Source organism: Aethalodelphis obliquidens, unplaced genomic scaffold (genome assembly GCF_003676395.1).
Source record: "Aethalodelphis obliquidens isolate GAN/ISIS:26980383/991018 unplaced genomic scaffold, ASM367639v1 scaffold63, whole genome shotgun sequence".
Lineage (NCBI taxonomy): Eukaryota > Metazoa > Chordata > Mammalia > Artiodactyla > Delphinidae > Aethalodelphis > Aethalodelphis obliquidens.
In genome coordinates this window covers 1,039,225-1,061,929 of record NW_020838007.1, presented here as the reverse complement: position 1 = coordinate 1,061,929, position 22,705 = coordinate 1,039,225, and the positions used below count along the sequence as shown (strand labels likewise).

The window sequence follows — 22,705 nt, the reverse complement described above, 5'->3', positions numbered from 1 at the left end:
ACTAAGCCTTTGCGTCACAACTACTATGCCTGCGCTCTAGAGACCACGAGCCACAACTACTGAGCCTGCGCGCCACAACTACTGAAGACTGTGCTCCTAGAGCCCGTGCTCCGCAACAAGAGAAGCCACCAGAATGAGAAGCCCACACACCACAACGAAGAGTAGCTCCCGCTCACCACAACTAGAGAAAGCTTGCGTGCACGGCAACAAAGACCCAACGAAGCCATAAATTAATTAATTTAAAAAAAGGGAGAGGAAGTTGCTCAAGATCAACTAATGTTAGTCAGTTGGTCATGGCATATCCCATGCAGACCCCACCCATACATACACTCCACTTCCCAGCTCCTACTAGCTGTGGATGGGTTCAGAACCCAGAGCCTGCCCTAAGACTCAGCATCTGAGAGAAATCTTGGAGAATGTCTATCCTGTTGACTTTCCAATGTATGGGAGCCCCAAGAGAAGCAAACGGGGAGAAAAAGCATTTCAGGGTTAGGCAGGTGGGCAGGTGGAACAGGCTGGATGCATAATGGTGAGGTAGCTCTAGATGTTTGTTGGGGAATCAGTTGTTTTTTATTTAGTAGATATGTTAATGTGAGATGAGGAATAAATTATAGATGATTCCTGGGAAAACTCAACTTGGATGCTTTTCATGAGACTCTTTTTATAAATACTTGAGAATTGAGAGCATTCCCATTAAATTCATGGGAATGGCCTATCATTTAGAGCTAACCACCAGGCTGTTATTAATATAAATTTAATTTTGTTTGAGTTTTACCTGCACTCAAAACCGTTCAGAAACTCTGGATATTCTGCTGCTCATCTAAGCTGGTCTCCTCACATCTTTGAGCTCCAAAAAGCATAGAAGAGACATTTTTATTAAAAGTTAAATTAACAGTTAACAAGCAAAACTATGAATCTGAATCCAGATGCATTTCCAGGTCTCGAGCCTTTATAGATGATATATACTACTGCTGGCCCTGCCTTTCAAACAGGTGGTACAAATACCCACAGCAGAGCTCCAGGGAGGGCAGGAGGGAGCACTACAGCAGAGAGTAATAAGCACAAGTTTACAGAGGAGACGAACCTTAGAGGAAAACTGGACTTGAACAGGGCCCAGTGTTTCTTGGGGATGGGTTGGAGGGAAATACTGCTGGCCTCTTAGCAGGATGGTCCTCCAGTGCAGGACTACACCGTGAGCTGCAGGTTGTTCAGCACATCTGCCTTGACCATACACACACCGAAGGCCAATAACACTCCCCAATCAATTTAACAACCAAAAAACAAAACCTAACCCACATACATTTCAAAATGCCACTGGAGAGGGGGTAAAAATCACACCCACTGAATACCCCTAGATAAGAAGAAAGAAGAGAAAATAAGCACAAGCAGGTAGAGAGCATAAGAGAGACAAGGAAGGGAACACAAAATGTGATGAGGAACTGGCAGAAAAAGGGCATCCTCTAATGACTTTCACCTAAAAAATCAAGTCTAAACTCAGTAAACAATGTCTTCAGAATCTGGCCAGGCCCATCCCAACTGTCTTAACTCCAGCTTTCTTCCGAAGGCACTCAACCCATACCCCTAGCTTCCCAAACAACTCCTGGTTTTCCTGACCTGATGTGCTGTTTTCATACTTCTGTGCCTTTGCATGTACGTCTTCCTCTACCTAGAATGCACTTCTCAAGGCAAACTTCCAGTCACATATCAACATCCAGCTCAAAAATTTGTGAAGCCATACAAAGACAGCCCCGTCACTCAGGCCTTCTTTTTTCCTCACAATACTGCACACGTCCCTTCTGTATGACACTGGTACATTCTTTGCATTACTGCCCAACTCCATCCCACTATCTGGACTAAGGGGTACTAAAAGGCTGAGACCATGTGCATCCTAGCATATAACAAGTGCTCAGTTAAAGTTTTCTGAGTGAATAACCTCGTATGAAAGGTTTTTGGTTTTTTGGCGGTACGTGGGTCTCTCACTGCTGTGGCCTCTCCCATTGCGGAGCACAGGCTCCAGACGCGCAGGCCCATCGGCCATGGCTCACGGGCCCAGCCGCTCCGTGGCATGTGGGATCCTCCCGGACCGGGGCACGAACCCGTGTCCCCTGCATCGGCAGGCGGACTCTCAACCACTGTGCCACCAGGGAAGCCCTGAAAGGTTTTTTAAAAGGCTAAAATGTAAAAAAAAAAACAAAAAAAAAAAGCTAAAACGTGACACAGGGCTTCCCTGGTGGCACAGTGGTTAAGAATCCACCTGTCAATGCAGTGGACATGGATTCGAGCCCTAGTCCAGGAAGATCCCACATGCTGCAGAGCAACTAAGCCCGTGCTCCACAACTACTAAGTATGCACTCTAGAGAGCCCGTGAGCCACAACTACTGAAGCCCACACGCCTAGGGCCCGTGCTCCGCAACAAGAGAAGCCACTGTAATGAGAAGCCCGCACACTGCAACAAAGAGTAGCCCCTGCGTGCAGCAACGAAGACCCAAGGCAGCCAAAAAATAAATTTAAAAAAATTTTTTAATTAAAAAAAAATAAAACATGACACAAGCAAAAAGCAGACAACAGATATTTTCTGTTACTGAAAACATGTATTTTCTCAACTTGGGTCTTTGGTTGAGTATCACTCAGGAACCAGATTAGGATACCCTATCACTTGCGAGCTGGGTGTCCATGGGCAAGTTAACCCTTCTGTGTCTCAAATTCCCACTTACTTAAAGTAACCACCTTGACAGTGTGAGGATTAATTAATGTATGTTAATTAATTAATGTATGTATGTTTAAAAAACAAAACGTAACAAAAGTTCTATTAGTCTGCCATAACGACAAAAAAACTTCACAGGACAGGATATTATACCATCAGGAATGTGATCACAATGAAATTTTAGTAGGAACCATCTGGTTTTTTGGGTTTTTTTAAGGTCTCACATATTTATTACTGAGCCAAAGCACTAGTGCACAAACACACAAAGAGAAAAATCATTTTCGCAATAAAACACATCCAGCTGTTCAGACAGTAGTGATGTTCTCAGAGTGACACGGTAAGATGCAGCATAAATATGTGTGCCACCTCATATGCAAGGCTCCTTATAGACCCAGCTTGGTTCTTCTCCAATGTCTTCTCTTGGAGTTGTATCTGATTTTATTACCAGTTTTCACTGGAATCCATTGGTGAATGGGATGATTCTGCTTTTGTTTCTTGGCCAAGAATCGCTTGATCCTGAAGTCTTGTGAGAAGGCATGGTGAGGAGCAAACTCAACCACACACAGGATGGCAGAGAAGAGAAGAGAGCCCATCTGTTAGAAGAGTTGAAAGTTAACAAATCTAACAGCTGCTCTTCCAGCTGCACGGTGCTCTCTACAGTATTTAAACCAATCCCTAATGACCACGACCTCCCTTGGCTCCTTTGATAGTGTGAACTCTGGTTCTCTGGTCTCCGACCACATTTCCTCCGTCCTCTTCTGTAACTTGCCCTCTATTGACACCTGAAGTCAGGCATTCCTTTGGCTCAGCTCTCACATTTTTCTCATCTTGTCCACTCTCAAGGCCTCAATTAGTGTCTCTATGGAGATGACCCCACGACCTCTCAGTCACATTTTAGAAAGTGTTTCAAACTGAACTTATCCAAAATACTTATCTTAATTAGATGACCAAGCAAAGAGCTTCAATTTCTCCTCTTTCATACTATTTTTTTTTTTCCTGATTCTTATACATCTCACCAGTCCAGAGCTTCCTCTTCCTCTGCTCATCTATTAAAAGCACTTGTTTGCCAGAGCTACCTCTTTGGTCTTTCTCTTCTGTCTCACTGGTTCTTAACCTTTCTGGGATAATGGACCCTTTGAAAATCTAATGAATGCTGTGGATTGTGTCACTAAAAAGGTAAACATACAGAACATATGCATGCAATTTCACCTAACCAATGACCTCAAGTACGAATCTGTCCTCTGGACTTCCCTAGTGGCACAGTGGTTAAGAATCCGCCTGCCAATGCAGGGGACACGGGTTTGAACCCTGGTCTGGGAAGATCCCACATGCCACAGAGCAACTAAGCCCATGCACCGCAACTACTCAAGCCAGTGTGCCTAGAGCCCGTGCTCCGCAACAAGAGAAGCCACTGCAATGAGAAGTCCGTGCCCCGCAACGAACAGTAGCCCCAGCTCGCTGCAACTACAGAAAGCCTGCACGCAGCAACGAAGACCCAACACAGCCAAAAATTAATTAATTAAAAAAAAAGAATCTGTGCTCCTCCACCCAAGACTATCACTTACACAAATTTTCATCTCCAGATTTTACTTCCCTCTTATTTTCAAGATGCCTTCTGGATATAGCTTAAATGGCCTAAAGGCATCACAAACTTAACAAGTCCAAACCAGAACTCACTATTTCTCCTCAGCAAACCTCCTCTGCCTATATGGTATTCCTTCTCTTATAACAGCACCACCATCCTCCCAGGCTCCCACGCTAGAAGCCTTGGAATTAACAGCCATGTCCATGCCATATCATCAAGCCTGGAAATCCCTCTCAAATCCAAATCCCACCTCTCTCACCTCTTACCCATTAAGACCTCACTCATCATCCTCTGCTTCATCCCACACTTGCCATGATTAGAAGTCCATCACTCTTCTGACAAGAGCCCCTGTTACTGATTCTATCTTTATAAGGGCTCTCATCTCCATCTGCTATTTTCCATGCCCACTATATTACTTCACCTCTAGAAGGTTACAACAGCCTAGGTGATTCCCCACCTGTTTTTTTCCCTGTCATTTCCACCAGTGTTGGTCTATCGTCCCACCAAATTCCAAAACTGACCATGTGCCTGCCTCTTTTCAAAAACATTCATGCATCTCCACTGCACAAATATACAAACAAATTCAGTTTTGCCTTTAGAGTCCTCTACAAGTTTGTCACCTAAATACTTTTCCAGGATTAGATTCCACAGCTCAAACTGTCACTTTCACCTATTATCTTTCTATCAAAATCACACTCACTCCTAAAGACCCAATTCAAACCCCACTTTTCATCTTTATATCCTCCACTTGATGATTAGGAAAGGACTCTGCAAGAAAAAGGCAAATTCCTAATGAATTGATTCAGGAAATTAAAAAAGAAAAACCTCTTTTCCTGAAAATCCTTAAATCCTTCTGGAAGCATTAATTTTTTAAAAATGTCACTATTCAAATATTAACATTTCAATCAAGAAATCCTCCATAAACTCAACATTGTTAACCAACATTTACTAAATGCTAATAGCATATGACGTAGATTAAATTCTTATATTAAATAAATATCATCAACCTGAAGATAAAAAGCTATAATTTGGACCCAGATTCTAATTCCAATAATATTTGTACTTGGATCTTACTTAAGAAAAGAACATCATAGTAAGAGGACTTGATGTTTCACCTGACAGAGACTGAGAAGGTCAAATAAGCCTACAGCAGTGACAGAAAATTACCAGAAAATTATCTAAATCAGCTTCAGATTAAAAAGAAAGAAAAAAAAACTTGCAACTGAAATGTCATAAAACTAGTTTTTTTTAGTACATATTTTAAAGGACTGAAGGACGTGATGGGCAATTCTGAACCTCTCATAAAGAGACATGTTTACTGGGATACTTACCAGCAGGTGCAACAGAAGTGATGCTGCGGGCAGTTCTTTCTCTCCGTTACATTCTAGGACCTTATTTCTTTTAGGCCTGACCTAATTTAATTTCTCTTTTGGCTCCTAAGCCTCTGAGTTCATGTTAATTTTCACAGTTGTGCACTGTGAAACATTTTGCTCCTAAAGAGTATGAAAATATTCAAGATTCAATTAAAGTCTTTTTTTAAAAAATAATTTTAACTAACACTTGGCAAAACATGCCCTCTATGGTATTTCTGAAATTATGATCATTCAAATTTGAATACATTTCTGAAATAGAAATGCTAAGAGTAAAACATCCTAAAATTCTAATATGATTAATAACACTATTTAAGGAAAGTGGGGTGTAATGAAAAGAACTGCAGCAAGTGAAACAGGATCTCAGTCCACAATCTCAAGTATGCCTCTTTAGTTGTATGACCTTAGGAACTGGTTTCACCTCGAAATACTTTCTCATCTGAAAGACATCACCGCGTTCCCCTCCCTGCAGCTGTTTGTTCAAATGAGATAATGGACCTAGCACAGTACCTGCCACGAAGTGTTCAATAAATATTAGTTCGCTTCCTTCGTTCAACAGAAAAGACACACTCACGAGAAAATTTCGGTGTAAGGGAGTCTACACTTGCACAGGTCTTCACCAGCACAAAACACGACAGCTAGGTGGTTCTAATGAAAAACAAGACTGTCACCCCGATTCCACAAACGCTTCGGTGAGCTGGATCGAGACGAGAGAGCCTGAATGTGATTCTGCAAGAACTCCATTAGAGCTACACACATACTGACCACTAAAGCATTAACAGAGAAAGTTCACAGTAATTGTGCTAAAACGTCTGGATGCCTTTATGCTGGTAAGAGAGCCCACGCGGGGCAAGAGAAAAACAAGTCAAATTAGGCCCAACTCCAAATGACTCCTTAATAAACCAAAAGAGCAATACTGGCTTATCCTTCCTGAAACGCTAGCAGTACGGTATTAAAAACCCTTTGAAGACTTCAAGATTGAAATATTCCACAACGAACACTGGTGCCACTAACGCCTTTTAGAAAGCCTGCGTAGGAGAGCCCGCCTGGCACCACGGAAGGCACTTAACGAAAGCCGTTCGCGGAAAACGCAGGCGAGGGGAGGAAAATCATATGATTATTTCGGAGCTGTGCACACACGCCGCGACGAGCATCCGAAGGAATTCGAGGCCGCGCTGTGCGCACACTGGGGGCGGGGGCGCCTCGCTGCCGGTCCCGGGGTCCCGGCCCCAGCCTCCGCCCCTCGGGCCCAGCGAAGAGCAACGCCCAGGCCCGACGGCCCGGCCCGGCCCGAGGCCCCCTGCTCGCGGACGACGGCGCAGCCCAGGTGGAGGCCGAGGTCGGGGGCCGGGGCCGGGCCAAAGCCCGGGCGAGACCGCGGCTGCGTCCGCCAGGCCCAGGCAGGGGCGGCCGAGCTGCGGGGCGCGGACACTCACCACACCATGCCGTAGGCGCCCTCGCCGATGTAAGAGAGATTCGTGTAGCGCGGCCCCACGTCGAACACCTGCCCGCGGACCATCTCGGGGCCCGCGCCCGCCGCCGCCGCCGCCATGTTGGCTGCCGGGCCGCCGCAGCCGCCGCGCTGGGCTCGACGCTCCGCGGCCGCCGCTCGGCCCACTCCGCGCCTCCCGGGGGACCGCGCCGCCGCCGCTGCAGCCGCCGCCGCCGCTGGCCGGGAGGAAAGAGGGAGGCCGCCGCTCGGGAGAGCCGAGGAGCAGCCAGCCGCTCGGACCTACTGCCTGCCTGACTGACTGACGGGCGGGCCGGCAGGCGGAGGGAGGGGCGCGCGCCGATGAGGGCGTCGGGCGGGGCCGGGAGACGTGCGCGCGGATTGGCTCCCCGCGCACGGGGGCGGGGCTGCGCGGCCGGCGGAAGCCGCGCGCTCGGGGCGGGGCACTGCGGCGGCTCTGCGGGACGCGGTCACGTGCACTCGCGGGAGGCGGACCCCTAGGCGCAGGGGACGCGGAGGCTGAGCCAGTGGGCCTGCGGGGCCTAGGAAAGGAACCTCCACCATACCTTGCCGCGCGCCCTGGCCATGCCTGTGCGAGTCCGCGGCCCACACGGACTTAGAGTCCTCTACACACGGACAGAAACTGGAAGGGTGACCGAGACCGAGAAAGACATTTGCATCCTGAGAAAGTGTGAAACCTAGAGGTGGAGGCCGAGACGAGAGGCCAGGACGGGACCCGCTGATCAGACAGAGGCTCGTTCAACAAGTTACCCTGATCCTGTGCGTCCACTCTGCCACGAGTTACATTCCAGCAGAAGGAGATGTGGATCGATGGATGGATGGGTCGCGAGGAAGGGAGGGAGGGAGACTCGAGTTGTGATAAGTGCTATGATGAAATATAAAGATCAGTAAGGGGTTCGGGAGTACGGGGCTGAGACACTGAAAAAAAACATTGAGATTCAGAGACTGAGACTCAGATTGGTACAGATGGACAGCGTCTCAGACATAGGACATACTGAAATAGAAACGCAAAGATAGAAACACTGAAGTCCAAAGCATCAAGATCTAGAGAATATGAGACAAACACCCTGAGCCTCAGAAATAGTCACAGACACCAGAGGTTGAAAAATAAAAGTCGGAATCTTGAAGCAAGTGAATGCCAAGAATAGCTAACAATGAGACAGAAGATGATCTAACCACTGCTTCTGAACCGACACCCGGGCCATCTCTGCATGGGGAGTAAAGGTGGGGAACCCTGCATCCTGATTGTCCAACATTGTGATCTTGTAAGCCTGGACGTCCAGGCATCAACAACAAAGATCAACTAGACAATATCAAAGGTGAATAAGGAAAAAAAAAAAAATTTAACCCTCTGGGGAGAGAAATATGTGGCATATGAGAAAAATAAAGTGCTAGAGCCAAAAATTACTCCTTTGCAATATATTTAGTCCATGAAGCAGAGCCCAGTTCCAGAAAACACCTAATTCTTACTCTCAACTAAAAGAGGACATTGCATCTTTTAAAGAACAGGCCAAGATAAATGGAGAGTTCCATGAAATTAAAACCATGATAGCCAAAGTAAAAGCAATGGTTGGAGCACTAAAAAGCAGACTTAACAATGTAGAAGAGCAAATCAGCAGTATAGAAGAAAAAGTCAGTGATGAAATTCTTTAAGAGAGAAAAAAATGTACAGGAGAATACTACGGAGAGTCAAACTATAGGCACCCCCCAAAGAAGACAGAGCAAATCAATTAGAGACAATAACTTAAATTATAGTAAAAGAAAACTTGCCTTAGGTCTAAAAAGATCTGAGGTAGAAGTGGAAAATTGAGTGAGTTCTCTGAATCCAGAAAAATTAATAAGCAGAAACCAACTTCAAGACATAACCTGGAAAAGTTCTTAAATTTCAGGGATAAAGAACACAGTATCCAATCAGGAAAAAAAAAAAGAAAGATTATTTATTTAAGAAGCTAAAAGGTGGTTTTCTTCAGAGTCCTCCTCTGTAATAATTAAATGCCAAAGGAAAATGGAACAAGATTGGCAGCACTCTGAGAGGGTAGGTTGTCGCCGTTCTTGCATGGTTTAATTCCCACTGATGCCTCACTTCCTCCCAGGTCTTTAACTGTCAGAATATGTGGTCAGCTTGTCCACCCGGACATCTTGTGACATCCTACAGGGGCTTCAACTTCACATTTCCAAACTGCCAATGGTTAACTGCAGGAGTTCTGCCCTCAGACTACCAGAAAGAGTTTGAATCTTGGCTCTTCCACTTACTACCTGTATGACCTTGGCCTCAGTTTCCTCACTCTTAAAGATCACAATAGGGGGGCTTCCCTGGTGGCGCAGTGGTTGAGAGCCCGCCTGCCGATGCAGGGGACATGGGTTGGTGCCCCGGTCTGGGAAGATCCCACATGCCATGGAGCGGCTGGGCCCGTAAGCCATGGCCGCTGAGCCTGCGCATCTGGAGCCTGTGCTCCGCAACGGGAGAGGCCACAACAGTGAGAGGCCCGCGTACAGCAAAAAAAAAAAAAGAAAATCATAATAGCACCTACCTCCCTATTGTACAGAATAAATAAGACAGCATATGTAAAGAACCTGGCACATAATATATACCCAATAAATGTTATCTCATTATTATCGACCCCACGCAAACCTGTTCCTCGTCTTGTACTCGTGGATTGCATCACCACCCAGATACTCAAGCTGGAAGTTTGGGGATGGTCCTTAACAATGCATTTTTCCTTGCTCCCAACCCCTCTTCCCATCCAACCCTCACAAACACCTATAAATTCTATTTCTTAATATTTTGGAAATTGTAGCTGCTCAAAGTGTGGTCTCCAGACCAGAAGCATCAGCATCATGTGGGGGTTTGTTTGGAAGGCGGCATCTCAGGCCCCACCCCAGACCACTGATTCAGGGTCTGTATTTTAATAAGATTCCCCAGTGGTTCATATGGATATTAAACTTTGAAAAGCACTGTTTTATTCGCTTTTTTTAAGTTGAGGTATAATTGACACACAACATTACCTGCCGTCCTCACCTGCCCTCCCTGTGCTCCAGCCGGACCAGGCAGCTCTCAGTTCTTTCCTACCTTTCAGCCTTGTAATATGTCCTCTCTTCATTCTTCCAGTGTTTATGGACATTTAAAGTCACCATATTATCATGGCATGATGCATCTGGCCAATAACCTTTCTCCAGAGAACTTCTCTTGATTGGTTCTGTGGTCACTAAGCTACCTTATGATTAGAGTTTGGCTTCATTTGTGGTTTTTGACAGGGAAAATGCACTGACCAGGAGACAGCCCTGTTTAGGTCCTTTGGCAATTACTGTTCCCTCTAAGATGGGATTTAGATATACATCTGTCTCTGCTGAGTCAGGCTGGCGTGAGACAGGCCCATAGGGGACAATCATCTAGCTAGACTGACATCAACAGATTTCCAGAAGCACAGACCTGAGAACCTGAGAACGAGGCACTGGAACACTGTGAGACCATGCTAAACCACTATCTAAGCCTAAGACCCTGCTTAGATGGCCAGCTGGCCACCTGGATGTCTTCCTTATTGTCTCTCTAGAGTGGTGACAGTTCACAGATCTAGAATCTTAGAAAACAATGGATATCTGTTATTTTTTGCCTACCCAGCATTGACCCCTTCTCCTTCTGGTAGCAACAATCCGGGTCTTTTTTTGGTGAACTGTCCCTTTTACACCCTTATGTGGTTTGCAGGGCTGGCCCCACCCCCAAGTCAAGAGTAAGAATGTGATCCAGGGCTCCACAATCAGAGTCGTAGACGTTGGTTTAAAGGATAGGTATGAGACCTGATCCAGGCCATTGACACTCAGCCCAGACTTTTATTTATTTATTTATTTATTTATGGCTGTGTTGGGTCTCTGTTGCTGCACGCAGGCTTTCTCTAGTTGCAGCAAGCTGGGGGTGCTCTGCATTGCGGTGCACAGGCTTCTCATTATGGTGGCTCCTCTTGTTGCGGAGCACGGGCTCATGGGCTTCAGTAGTTGCAACATGCGGGCTCAGTAGTTGTGGCTCACGGGCTCTAGAGCACAGGCTCAGTAGTTGTGGCGCACGGGCTTAGTTGTTCCGCGGCATGTGGGATCTTCCCGGATCAGGACTCGAACCCATGTCCCCTGCACTGGCAGGCGGATTCTTAACCACTGCGCCACCAGGGAAGCCCAGCCCAGACTTTTAAAAATATATATTTATTTATTTGACTGCGCCGGGTCTTAGTTGTGGCAGGCGGGATCTTTGCTGCCATGTGCGGGAACTTTAGTTGTGGCATGCTGACTCTTAGTTGCAGCATGCAGGCTCTTAGTTGCGGCATGCGGGATCTAGTTCCCTGATTAGGGATCAAACCCAGGCCCCCTGCATTGGGAGCGTGGAGTCTTACCCACTGGACCGCCAGGGAAATCCCTCAGCCCAGACTTCTGCAGAAACAATTGGGAAAGGAGTGCTCTCCTTCTGCCTGGGTGCCAGGGCAGGGAGTACGAGTCTGGGGCCAGACGTGCCACCATGTGAGAACTGCCCTCGGAGAATGAAGCTGAGATGGGGAAAGCAGGGTCCAGAGATGGAGACAGTTTCCTGATGACAGAGTTCGAGGCTGTATTCAGTTGAGCCTGGACTTTACAGGTTCATGAGACAATGTATTCTCTTTTTTTTTAACTGAAATCAATTTGAATTTGGATTCTGTCACTTGAAACCACAAGAGTTTGTGACTAATACACGACCCAACTAACTCCCTTTTTTGCAAAAATTGCTCAGAGTCATACAATAAATCACCGGGACATGAATCAGAAACTCATGAATGATGAAACAAGAGAAAAGAACTGGCAATGAGCCTTGAAACTAGCTAAAGATAGAGAGATAACTGAATAAAAACACTCAGTAGAGACCGATGCTGATAAGTTGAAATAATTGTTGTTGCTATAGTAACAAACAAAATGCAAAAGGAAAAAAATTGAGAAAGAGCGATTTTTTAAAATAGGGGGTTTGGGCTTCCCTGGTGGCACAGTTGTTGAGAGTCCGCCTGCCGATGCAGGGGGCGCGGGTTCGTGCCCCGGTCCGGGAAGATCCCACATGCCGCGGAGCGGCTGGGCCCGTGAGCCATGGCCGCTGAGCCTGTGCGTCCAGAGCCTGTGCTCCGCAACGGGAGAGGCCACAGCAGTGAGAGGCCCGCGTACCGCAAAAGAAAAAAAATAAATAAAATAAAAATTAAAATAAAATAAAATAGGGGGTTTTAACCTCAGATTAATGCAATCAGATAGGAAGAAAGAGGGTAGAAAGAGCAAGGTACTAAGTCTTTGTTTTACATAAAATGAGGAAAAAGGTTATTTTAAAAAATTATAGAACTTCCCTGCCGGTCCAGTGGTTAAGACTTCACCTTCCAAGGCAGGGGGTGCGGGTTCGATCCCTGGTCGAGGAGCTAAGATCCCATATGCCTCACGGCCAAAAAACCAAAACATAAAACAGAAGCAATACTGTAACAAATTCAATAAAGACTTTAAAAATGGTCCACATCAAAAAATATATATATAATTTCAGATATTTTTTCAGTGTAAAATGCTGTATGTCTACCTTATAAATTATTACAAGAGATAAAAGGAAGAAGGTAATTCATACAGCAAAAATCAAGAGTATGTAACCAGAAGTATGCTAGACACTTTCTTCACGTTGTAAATAAAAAAGAAATGGCAAGGAATCATTAAAAAACAACATCAAAATACAAGAAAATTAGACGATGGAAAGTGAAACTAAGTGTAGCAAATAAGGGAAATGTAAATAAATAAGAAACACATAAATAGCTAAAATTCCTATATAAAAATATGAAAATCTCAGATCAGATCAAAGGACAAACTCTGAATATGTAATGTTATTAGAAAAGATGTGCAAAAAATACACAGAATAAAAAGTCATTGTGAAACCAAATGCACCAAATTATACAGCAACACAAACCAGGAAACGGTCTTTAGAAATACAATACAACTAATAGAAACACAGTTATAGTAAAATATATTACACACCACTATCAGACTGTGATGTATAAAATAAACAAAAATAAGAATAAAGATGAGTTGAACAGCAGAATAATAAGGCATAAAAACACATACTGAGTTCTACACCTACATAAAATATAAAAAGTATCCTACACTGGACCATAAAACATTTTAATAAATTCAAAGAAGCATATATTGTTCAGGTCAGATGCAGTAATATACTGTAGAAAATCATGACAATAAGATGGCTATGACTGAAAATTTGGAGGGCAATTTTAGTATTAGGCTGAAGGCTGGGCTGGCCGCTGGCACCATTATGATATAACAGCACGCTGGCCCAAACAGAGCAGCTGTTATTCATCTCCTTTTCTGAGTTCCTCTTACCTGTCCATTCCTTACATTTCAGTGTCCTCTGCTTGTCAGTTAGAACCTTTCAGCTGTAGGTTCAGAAAACTTTGAATCACATAGGGTCAGGACCAGGAAGAGATGAGTGAGGCACTTAGGGTGAAACATTTAAGGAAACACTCACTCTCGGGGTCACACAGTGCAGCATCAGCATCTGACAGCAAGCGCCTCCTTAATTGCTACATCCTAGGCACGAAGTGGTGGTCCTGCCAAACCAAACTGGTATAAACAGTATGGACTCTTTCTCACCTGACAAGAATCCCACAAGTACAGCTTCTGCTCCCCTTCTCTGCCCTTGTAGCCTATTCTGTGCATTGGCATCATGCTCAGGCAGGTAGGGAGGTGGCTGCAGCAGTTCCAGACTATACATGGCGCCACACTATTCAAAGGCAGAAAGGATGGTCTCCCCTGGTGAGTCCCCTTCTTAGGAGTGAGGAGACAACCAGACACACAGCAGCCTCCCCTCCTGCCTCATGGCAGACTGGGTCACATGCCCACCCCGTCTAATCATTATCCAGAGGAGATCCATTATGTTCAAATTGTGGAAACCCAAAGACAAAAAAAATTGTTTTAATCAGCCAGAGAGAAGTGACTCAGTATGTACAAGAGATTCTCGATAAGATGAATAGCTGATTTCTCCTCATAAATCATGGAGGCCAGAAGAGGAAGGATGGAGATGTAATATAATTTAATATTGAAAATAAGTTAGTATAATTCACAGTATTTTATATTATAATTTTAAAATATTTTTTTCTTTCTTTTTGGCCGTGCTGCACGGTATGTGGAAGTTCCCCAATCAGGGCATGAACCCATGCCCCCTGCAGTGGAAGCACAGAGTCTTGACCACTGGGCCACCAGGGAAGTCCAATAATTTTTTAAAATTGTTACTTAATTGAAATTGTTTATGTGTTATATTTATTTTATAATTGTTATAAATTTAAGATGTTAATTGTGATTCCCAAGGTAATTACTAAGAAAATAAAAATATACAGAAAAGGAAAGGGGAAGGGAGTTAAAGTGGTATGCTACCAAAAAAATCAACTAAATTTTTTAAAAAAGAGGCAGTAATGGGGAGATTGAAGAACAAAAAACACAAAAGACACACAGAAAACAAATAGCTAAATGACAAAAATAATCTTTCTTGACTGGCAAAAGGAAGTTCCAGGACAACATTTGTGTACCAGGTTTAGTGAGCAACCAGTCCAAAGTGGAGCAGAAAGACAGAGGTCTGTGGGATTACGTCTCCAAGAAAAAGATGGAATTGATCAGTTATGGGTTGAATATTTGGAAAAATTATTGCTATGTGTTTGGAACCTTTGGAAGAGAACAGCTCTAGGTACTTAGAAAACTAAAAAAATTGAAGAAAGAAATAATTATTAACTCCAGATAAAATAAACTTGTAAGAAAAAGAAAATGTAATAATAATTTACAGCTTGAGTGAACAAAGTTTACTTACTTGGTCAATAATGTAAACACTAACTATTGATTTAACTATACACAGTGGAAAAATATATTGTGAGGATGAAAGGAGAAAAGTGGGGGTTACAGTATCACAGAAGAGCTAATTCCTCACTGCCAGAATAAGAAATAAATATTGTCTAAAATTGATAAATAAAATAAATCCTTCTTTACTACTAATTACATTAGGGAATTCCCTGGTGGTCCACTGGATAGGACTCAGAGATTTCACTGCTGAGGGCCCAGGTTCAATCCCTGGGTGGGGAACTAAGCAGTGTGACATGGCCAAAAAAAAAATAAAATAAAATAAATGGACTAAACTCTCGTATTAAAAGACAGAGACTGGCAGAATGGATAAAAATACAGGACCTTATCTTTATGAGGTCTACCAGAGGTTCACATTAGATATAAAAACACAAAGAGCTTGAGAGTATTGATAAAAGAATGGAAAAAGGTATTCTTTGCAAATAATAAACAAAAGAGCTGAGGTCACTATATTATTGTCAGACAAACAATTTCAATTAAAAAAGATTACATGAGGGCTTCCCTGGTGGCGCAGTGGTTATGAATCCGCCTGCCAATGCAGAGGACATGGGTTTGAGCCCTGGTCCGGGAAGATCCCACATGCCATGGAGCAACTAAGCCCGTGTGCCACAACTACTGAGCCTGCACTCTAGAGCCTGCAAGCCACAACTACTGAAGCCCGCATGCCTGGAGCCCGTGCTCCGCAACAAGAGAAGCTACCGCAATGAGAAGCCCACGCACCACAATGAAGGGTAGCCCCTGCTCACTGCAACTAGAGAAAGCCCGCACACTGCAACGAAGACCCAATGCTGCCAAAAATAATAAATAAATAAAAATAAATTTTAAAAAAAGATTACAAGAGACAAAGAAGGTCATTATATATTGACAAAAGATTAAATAAATCAAGATGGACAGAACTGAAGGGAGAAATGTACAATACTACAATAATAGCTGGATACTTCAATACCCACATTCAGTAATGGATAGGACAACCAGATTGAAGAACAATAAGGAAATAGAGAACTTGAACAACATTATAAACCAGTTAGACCTGACATAAACAGAACACCACACAACAGCAGCAGAATACACATTATTCTCAAGTGCTCATGGAACATTCTCCTGCACAGATCATATGTTAGGCTGCCAAACAAGTCTTAATAAATTTTAAAAGGTTGAAATCATTCAGAATATTCTTTTCAATCATGATGGATTGAAACTAGAAATGGATAACAGAAGGAAAGCTGAAGAACTCACAAATATGTGAAAATTCAACAACATATACTCTTAAGCAACCAATGGGTCAAAGAATAAATCACAAAGGGAGTAAGACAATACCTTGAGATGAATGAAAATGAAAACACAATATACCAACATTTAAGGTGTTCAGTGAAAACAGTGCTCAGAGGGAAATTTATAGCTGTAAATGTCTACATTGAAAAAGAAGAGCTCTGTCTCTAAAATCAAGAACAATACCAAGATGTGTGCTTTCAACACTTCTACTCAACATATTATTAGAAGTTCTAGCCAGAGAAATTAGGCAAGAAAAAGAAATAAAAGTCATCTGAATTGAAAAGGAAGGTAAAATTACCTATGTTTGCACACGACATGATTTTGTATGTCAAGACCCTAAAGATTATACAAAATACTGTTAGAACTAATAAACGAATAAAGTTACAGGATATAAAATCGACACACAAAAATCAGTTGCGGGCTTCCCTGGTGGTGCAGTGGTTGAGAGTCCGCCTGCCGATGCAGGGGACACGGGTTTGTGCCCCGGTCTGGGAAGATCCCACATGCCGCGGAGCGGCTGGGCCCGTGAGCCATGGCCGCTGAGCCTGCGTGTCCGGAGCCTGTGCTCCGCAACAGGAGAGGCCACGACAGTGAGAGAGGCCCGCGTACCGCAAAAAAAAAAAAAAAAAAAAAAGCATCAGCAGGCGGACCTCCAACCACTGTGCCACCAGGGAAGCCCCGAGGTGATCATTTTTAAATGTATGGAAATATAGGATCTATACGTTGTGAACCAGGAATTAACATAGTGTTGTAGGTCAATTACACTTCAAACAAACTCATAGAAAAAAAGATCAGATTTGTGGTTACAAGAGGTGGGGGGAGGGGAGGGGAATTGGATGAAGGCAGTCAAAAGGTACAAACTTCCAATTATAGGATGAATAAGTACTGGGGTGGAATGTACAACATAATAAATAGGATTAACACTGTTGCATGTTATATATGAAAGTTGATAAGAGAGTAAATCCTAAGAGTTCTCATTACAAGGAAAAAATGTTTTCTATTTCTTTAATTTTGTATCTATATGAGATGATGGATGTTCACTAACATTACTGTGACAATCATTCCATGATGTGTGTAAGTCAGATCATTACGATGTACACCTTAAACTTACACAGTGCTGTATGTCAATTATATCTCAATAAAGTTGGAAGAAAAAAATAAAAATTCATTCTAGATGTTTTTAAATGTACAAACATCCAGTTATAAAATAAATAAGTCATGGGGATGTAATGTACAGTATGGTGGTTATAGTTAATAATACTGTATTGCATATTTGAACTTGCTAAGAGCGTAAATCTTAAAAGTTCTCATCACAAGAAAAAAAATCTGTAAGTGGGTATGGTGACGGATGTTAAGATTTATCATGGTGATCAATTTGCAATGAATACAAATATTGAATCTTTATGTAGTACTCCTGAAACTAATATAATGTATGTCAATTTTACCTCAATTAAAAAAAAAAAAAACTCCTACAACTCAACAACAAAAAGACAACCCAATTAAAAAAGGAGAAAAGGACTTGAATAGACATTTCTCCAAAGAAGATACACAAATGGCAAATAAGCACATTAAAAGATGCTCAAGGGAATTCCCTGGCGGTCCAGTGGTTAGGACTCAGTGCTTTCACTGCCAGGGCTCGGGTTTGATCCCTGAACAGGGAACTAAAATCCCACAAGCTACGTGCCCAAAAATAATAATAAATAAATAGGGCTTCCCTGGTGGCGCAGTGGTTGAGAATCTGCCTGCCAATGCAGGGGACATGGGCTCGAGCCCTGGTCTGGGAAGATCCCACATGCCACGGAGCAACTAGGCCCGTGAGCCACAATTACTGAGCCTGCGCGTCTGGAGCCTGTGCTCCGCCACAGAGAGGCCGCGATAGTGAGAGGCCCGCGCACCGCGATGAAGAGTGGCCCCCACTTGCCGCAACTAGAGAAAGCCCTCGCACAGAAACGAAGACCCAACACAGCCATAAATAAATAAATAAATAAAATTTAAAATAAATAAATAAAAATAAAATAAAAAAAAGATATTCAACATCATTAGTCATTAGGGAAATGCAAATCAAACCACAATGAGATATTGCTTCACACCTACTAGGATGGCTATGATTAAAAACAAACAAACAGGGCTTCCCTGGTGGCACAGTGGTTGAGAGTCCGCCTGCCGATGCAGGGGACACGGGTTCGTGCCCCGGTCCGGGAAGGTCCCACATGCCGCGGAGCGGCTGGGCCCGTGAGCCATGGCCGCTGGGCCTGTGCGTCCGGAGCCTGTGCTCTGCGGCGGGAGGGGCCACAGCAGTGAGACGCCCACGTACCGCAAAAAAATAAACAAACAAACAAACAGGGGCTTCCCTGGTGGCGCAGTGGTTGAGAGTCCGCCTGCCAATGCAGGGGACACGGGCTCGTGTCCCGGTCCGGGAAGATCCCACATGCCGCGGAGCGGCTGGGCCTGTGAGCCATGACCGCTGAGCCTGCGTGTCCGGAGCCTGTGCACCGCAACGGGAGAGGCCACGACAGTGTGAGGCCCTCGTACCGCAAAAAAAAAAAAAACAAAAAAAAAAAAAAAGAAAATAAGAGTTGGCAAACATGGGGGATATTGGAACCCTGTACCTTACTGGTGGGAATATAAAATGGTGCAGCTGCTGCAGAAGACAGTTTGATAGTTCCCCAAAAGGTGAAAGATACAATAACCATATCATCAGCAATTCCACTCCTAGGTATTGATACACACCCCAAAGATTTGATAACAGGAACTCAATGTTCATAGCAGCATTATTTACAATAGGCAACGTGTGGAAACAACATAAATGTCATGTTTGTTCACATGTTTATCCATGAATGGATAAACAAAATGTGTACATACATACAATGGAATGTTATTCAACCATAAAAATGAAGTTCTCATATATTCCACAACATGGATGAGCCTTTAACACATTATGCTAAGTGAAATAAGCCAGATATGAAAGGACAAATATTTATGATTTCACTTATATGAGTATTTAGTAGTGACGGAAAGTAGATTAGAGGTTCCAGGGGTTGGAGGTAGGCTGGAGACTGGGGAGTTATTACTTAATGGGTAGAGCTTCTACTTGGGGTGATGAAAATGTTTTGAAAATAGATAGTGCCGATGGCTGCACAACATTGTGAATGTGCTTAATACCACTGAATTGTACACTTAAATGATCAAGGTGCTAAATTTTGTTATGTATATTTAACCACAATTAAAAAATGGTTAGGGGACTTCCCTGGAGGCGCAGTGGTTAAGAATCCGCCTGCCAGTGCAGGGGACATGGGTTTGAGCCCTGGTCCGGGAAGATCCCACATGCCTTGGAACAACTAAGCCCGTGCACCACAACTACTGAGCCTGAGCTGTAGAGCCCGCGAGCCACAACTACTGAAGTCCGCGTGCCTAGAGCCTGTGCTCTGCAACAAGAGAAGCCACAGCAATGAGAAGCCCGCACACTGCAACGAAGACCCAACGCAGCCACAAATAAATAAATTTATTTAAAAAAAATGGTTAGAGTGGCAAATTTTATGTTAGATATTTTATCACCAAAAAATCAGTTAGCTACATTTGTGAAAGCTGATTTCTGGATTTTTTCCAGTTCCATTGATCTGTCTACCCTTGTGGCAGTACCAGACTGTCTTGATTACTGCAACTATACAGTAAGTCTTAAATCAGGTTCTGTGAGTCCTCCAATTTTATTCATATTTTTCTAAATTGTTTGAATGGTTTTAGTTCCTTTGACTTCCCATGTAAATTTTACAGTCAGCTTGTCTATATCTATTTTAAAAATTCGGCCACTGGAATTTTTATTGTAATAACATTGAAGTTGTAGATCAGTTTGGGGAGAATTGGCATCTCTACTATTTTGACTATTCCAAACCATGCACGTAGCCTGTCTCTCTATGTATTTAGATCTTCTCTGATTTATTTCATCAGAATTTTGTAGTTTTCAGCATAGAGTTCCTGTTCATATTTTGTTAGATTTATAGCAAGTATTTCATGTGTTTTGGAGCTATTGTAAATGGTAGTGGGGTTTTTTGTTTGTTTTTTTTTGCGGTACGTGGGCCTCTCACTGTTGTGGCCTCTCCCGCTGCGGAGCACAGGCTCTGGACACGCAGGCTCAGCAGCCATGGCTCACGGGCCCAGCCGCTCTGCGGCATGTGGGATCTTCCCGGACCGGGTCACGAACCCGTGTCCCCTGCATCGGCAGGTGGACTCTCAACCACTGCGCCACCAGGGAAGCCCATGAATTTTTTAAATTATAAAAATATTTCAGACTTCCCTGGCCGTCTAGTGGTTAAGACTCCATGCTTCCACTGCAAGGGGCATGGGTTCGATCCATGGTCCAGGTAACTAAGATGCCACATGCCCCGCAGGTGGAAAAAATAAAAATAAAAATTCATGCTCATTTTTGCAAGTTCAAACCATGCAAAGCCTGTAAAACAAGGCATGAGGGCCAGAGCAGAGAAGCCCCTCCACTCCACCTCCAAGAGGTACCTGCCCTTCTTTCCTGTGCTTTTAAGAACATACTTGCATATTTACATAATTAAAAATGTTAAATAAATAAACATTCGAATGGGATAGTTTTGTATATTTTCATTGCTTTTTTCCTAATAAATCTACCACAATCTTCTAACCAGACACATCGGAATCCATTATTAAAATGTACCATAACTTAGCCTTTTACCTCCAGATTCCGTTTTCAAAGGTGACAGTCATGTGTGATGATGCCCTTCCCAGCCACCGGCTGCCTCAAAACCCCGCGCTGCATCCGCTGGCAGCTTTGGACCGGGCTTGGCAAGGGGAGGCTGGCAGGAGCCTGGAGGGGGAAGAAGAGGGTTTATTCGCTGGCTCCCTGCGTGCAGAGCGGAGCTCAGATTCCCCTGCCGCGGGAGCCTCCATGCACACGCGGGGCAAACACTTGTGTCCCTTGGCCAGTGGGCGAAGCGGTCACGCCCCCTTCCAGGCAGCACCGCCCACCGCGGAGGGCTCTTCACAACGCGAATGCAGTTGCAGAGACCATAGGGGGCTTGTCATTGACGAAGGACACGAGACAAACCCCAGTGCGGCATCCCAGGCCCCTGGCCCTCACCCACCACCCCAGGCCCCACGTGCTCCACCTTTTCCACCTGTGTTTGCCCTTCTAAAAGTTCTTGAGACCTGAGACTTCAGCACAGCATGCTTAGGACTAATTGCCGGCGCACACAGTTCTGGTTTCTAACAGGCTGACTCTTTTCTCACCCAGCCCCGCGGGCAGCCAGGCAGCTCTCTGTCCCGTAGGGTCCCAGCCACAGCCCGTGCGACCAGAGGTGGGAAGCTCAGTTCTGACTCTGGAAGAAGGCGGCCTGGGCTCTGCCTCACGCCAGCTGCAGCCCTAAGCCTCGGGCTCCTCCTCTGCTCAGGGATCAAGTGACCTTCAGGGCCGCAGCGTAACTCAGTGAGCCGCGCCTCTCCAGCCCAGGGTCTGGCACACAGTAGGTGCACAATAAGTGCTGACTCTCCCCAACTCCTGGAGGGTTCACCCAGGTTCCCTTGTGGCTGGCTCTCTGGGCCCAGTGGTCGTCCCTCAGCACGGCCATGGTCTAACCACCGCAGCACCCTGGGCCACTGGCCTTTTGACTGTCACTGTCCACCTGCTCGTGTGGCCGTCTTGGAGCTCCGTCCATAGCCCTGCTGCCTGGCACCTCCCCCGGTAGGCCTTCCCTCCCACCTTCCATGACTCCCCCAAGCGCGCTGCCTGGGTTACCCAGAGTCTGGCCTGAGCCTTTTTATTTTGTATCCAGGTGTAATTTACATACAGCGAACTGTCCCGATCTTAAGTACGTGGTCTATTGAATTTGGACAAAAGTGTTCATCTGTGTCACCAAGACCCAAATAAAAATGGAGACTATTTCCATCACCTAGAACCTCTCCTGGGGCCCCTTTCCGGCCAATCCTTCACCTAGAGGCAACCAGCCGTTTTGGCTTCTAGGACCACAGATTAGCACTGCCCAATCTTGGAATCCCTAGTGGACTGCCCCAGGCTTCTCTGCAGTGGGGCCTTGTGTTCTCTGAGTGTCGTGGCGCTTTGAGGGCTGGTAGGAGGAGGCCGAGGAGCTACCAGGGCATCAGAGGCACAGGTGCATAGGCCCTGTTGAGGGGTGCTGCTGGAGACGTAGTGTCTAAACCACAAGAGAACACAGGGGCAGCAAACTCTTCCTCCCCGGGCTGGCCGTAGGCTTACTCTTCCTTCCGCCCTGAATGCTGTTCCTCCCGTTCCTCCCTTTTCTCTTTGCATGTGGTTAAGCGCTTCTACCATGGCCCCTACCCCTTGCTCTGACCCACGCGTGAGTTTGTGTGTCTGTCTCAGGTCTTAGCCACAGGCTCAGTGCCAATTACATGGCCTAGCAGCCTCCAGGCGCACT

At 44.8% G+C, this 22,705-nt stretch overlaps 1 protein-coding gene across 6 annotated transcripts in view; it reads right to left on the bottom strand.

Moving 5' to 3' along the window:
* MAPK1 (mitogen-activated protein kinase 1) overlaps positions 1-7,443 on the bottom strand; it is a 97,635-nt gene extending 90,192 nt beyond the window's left edge. For 2 of the 6 annotated variants that reach the window (XM_027088828.1, XM_027088827.1), the window contains exon 1: positions 7,096-7,312. In XM_027088828.1, coding sequence (XP_026944629.1) covers positions 7,096-7,211 — 116 coding nt within the window. In that variant the 5' untranslated portion in view covers positions 7,212-7,312. Of the gene's footprint in view, positions 1-3,070; positions 3,298-7,095 lie in introns of all 6 variants that reach the window. The other 4 variants (XM_027088832.1, XM_027088831.1, XM_027088830.1 and 1 more) reach the window with 4 other exon arrangements.
* Positions 7,444-22,705: the final 15,262 nt, after the last annotated feature.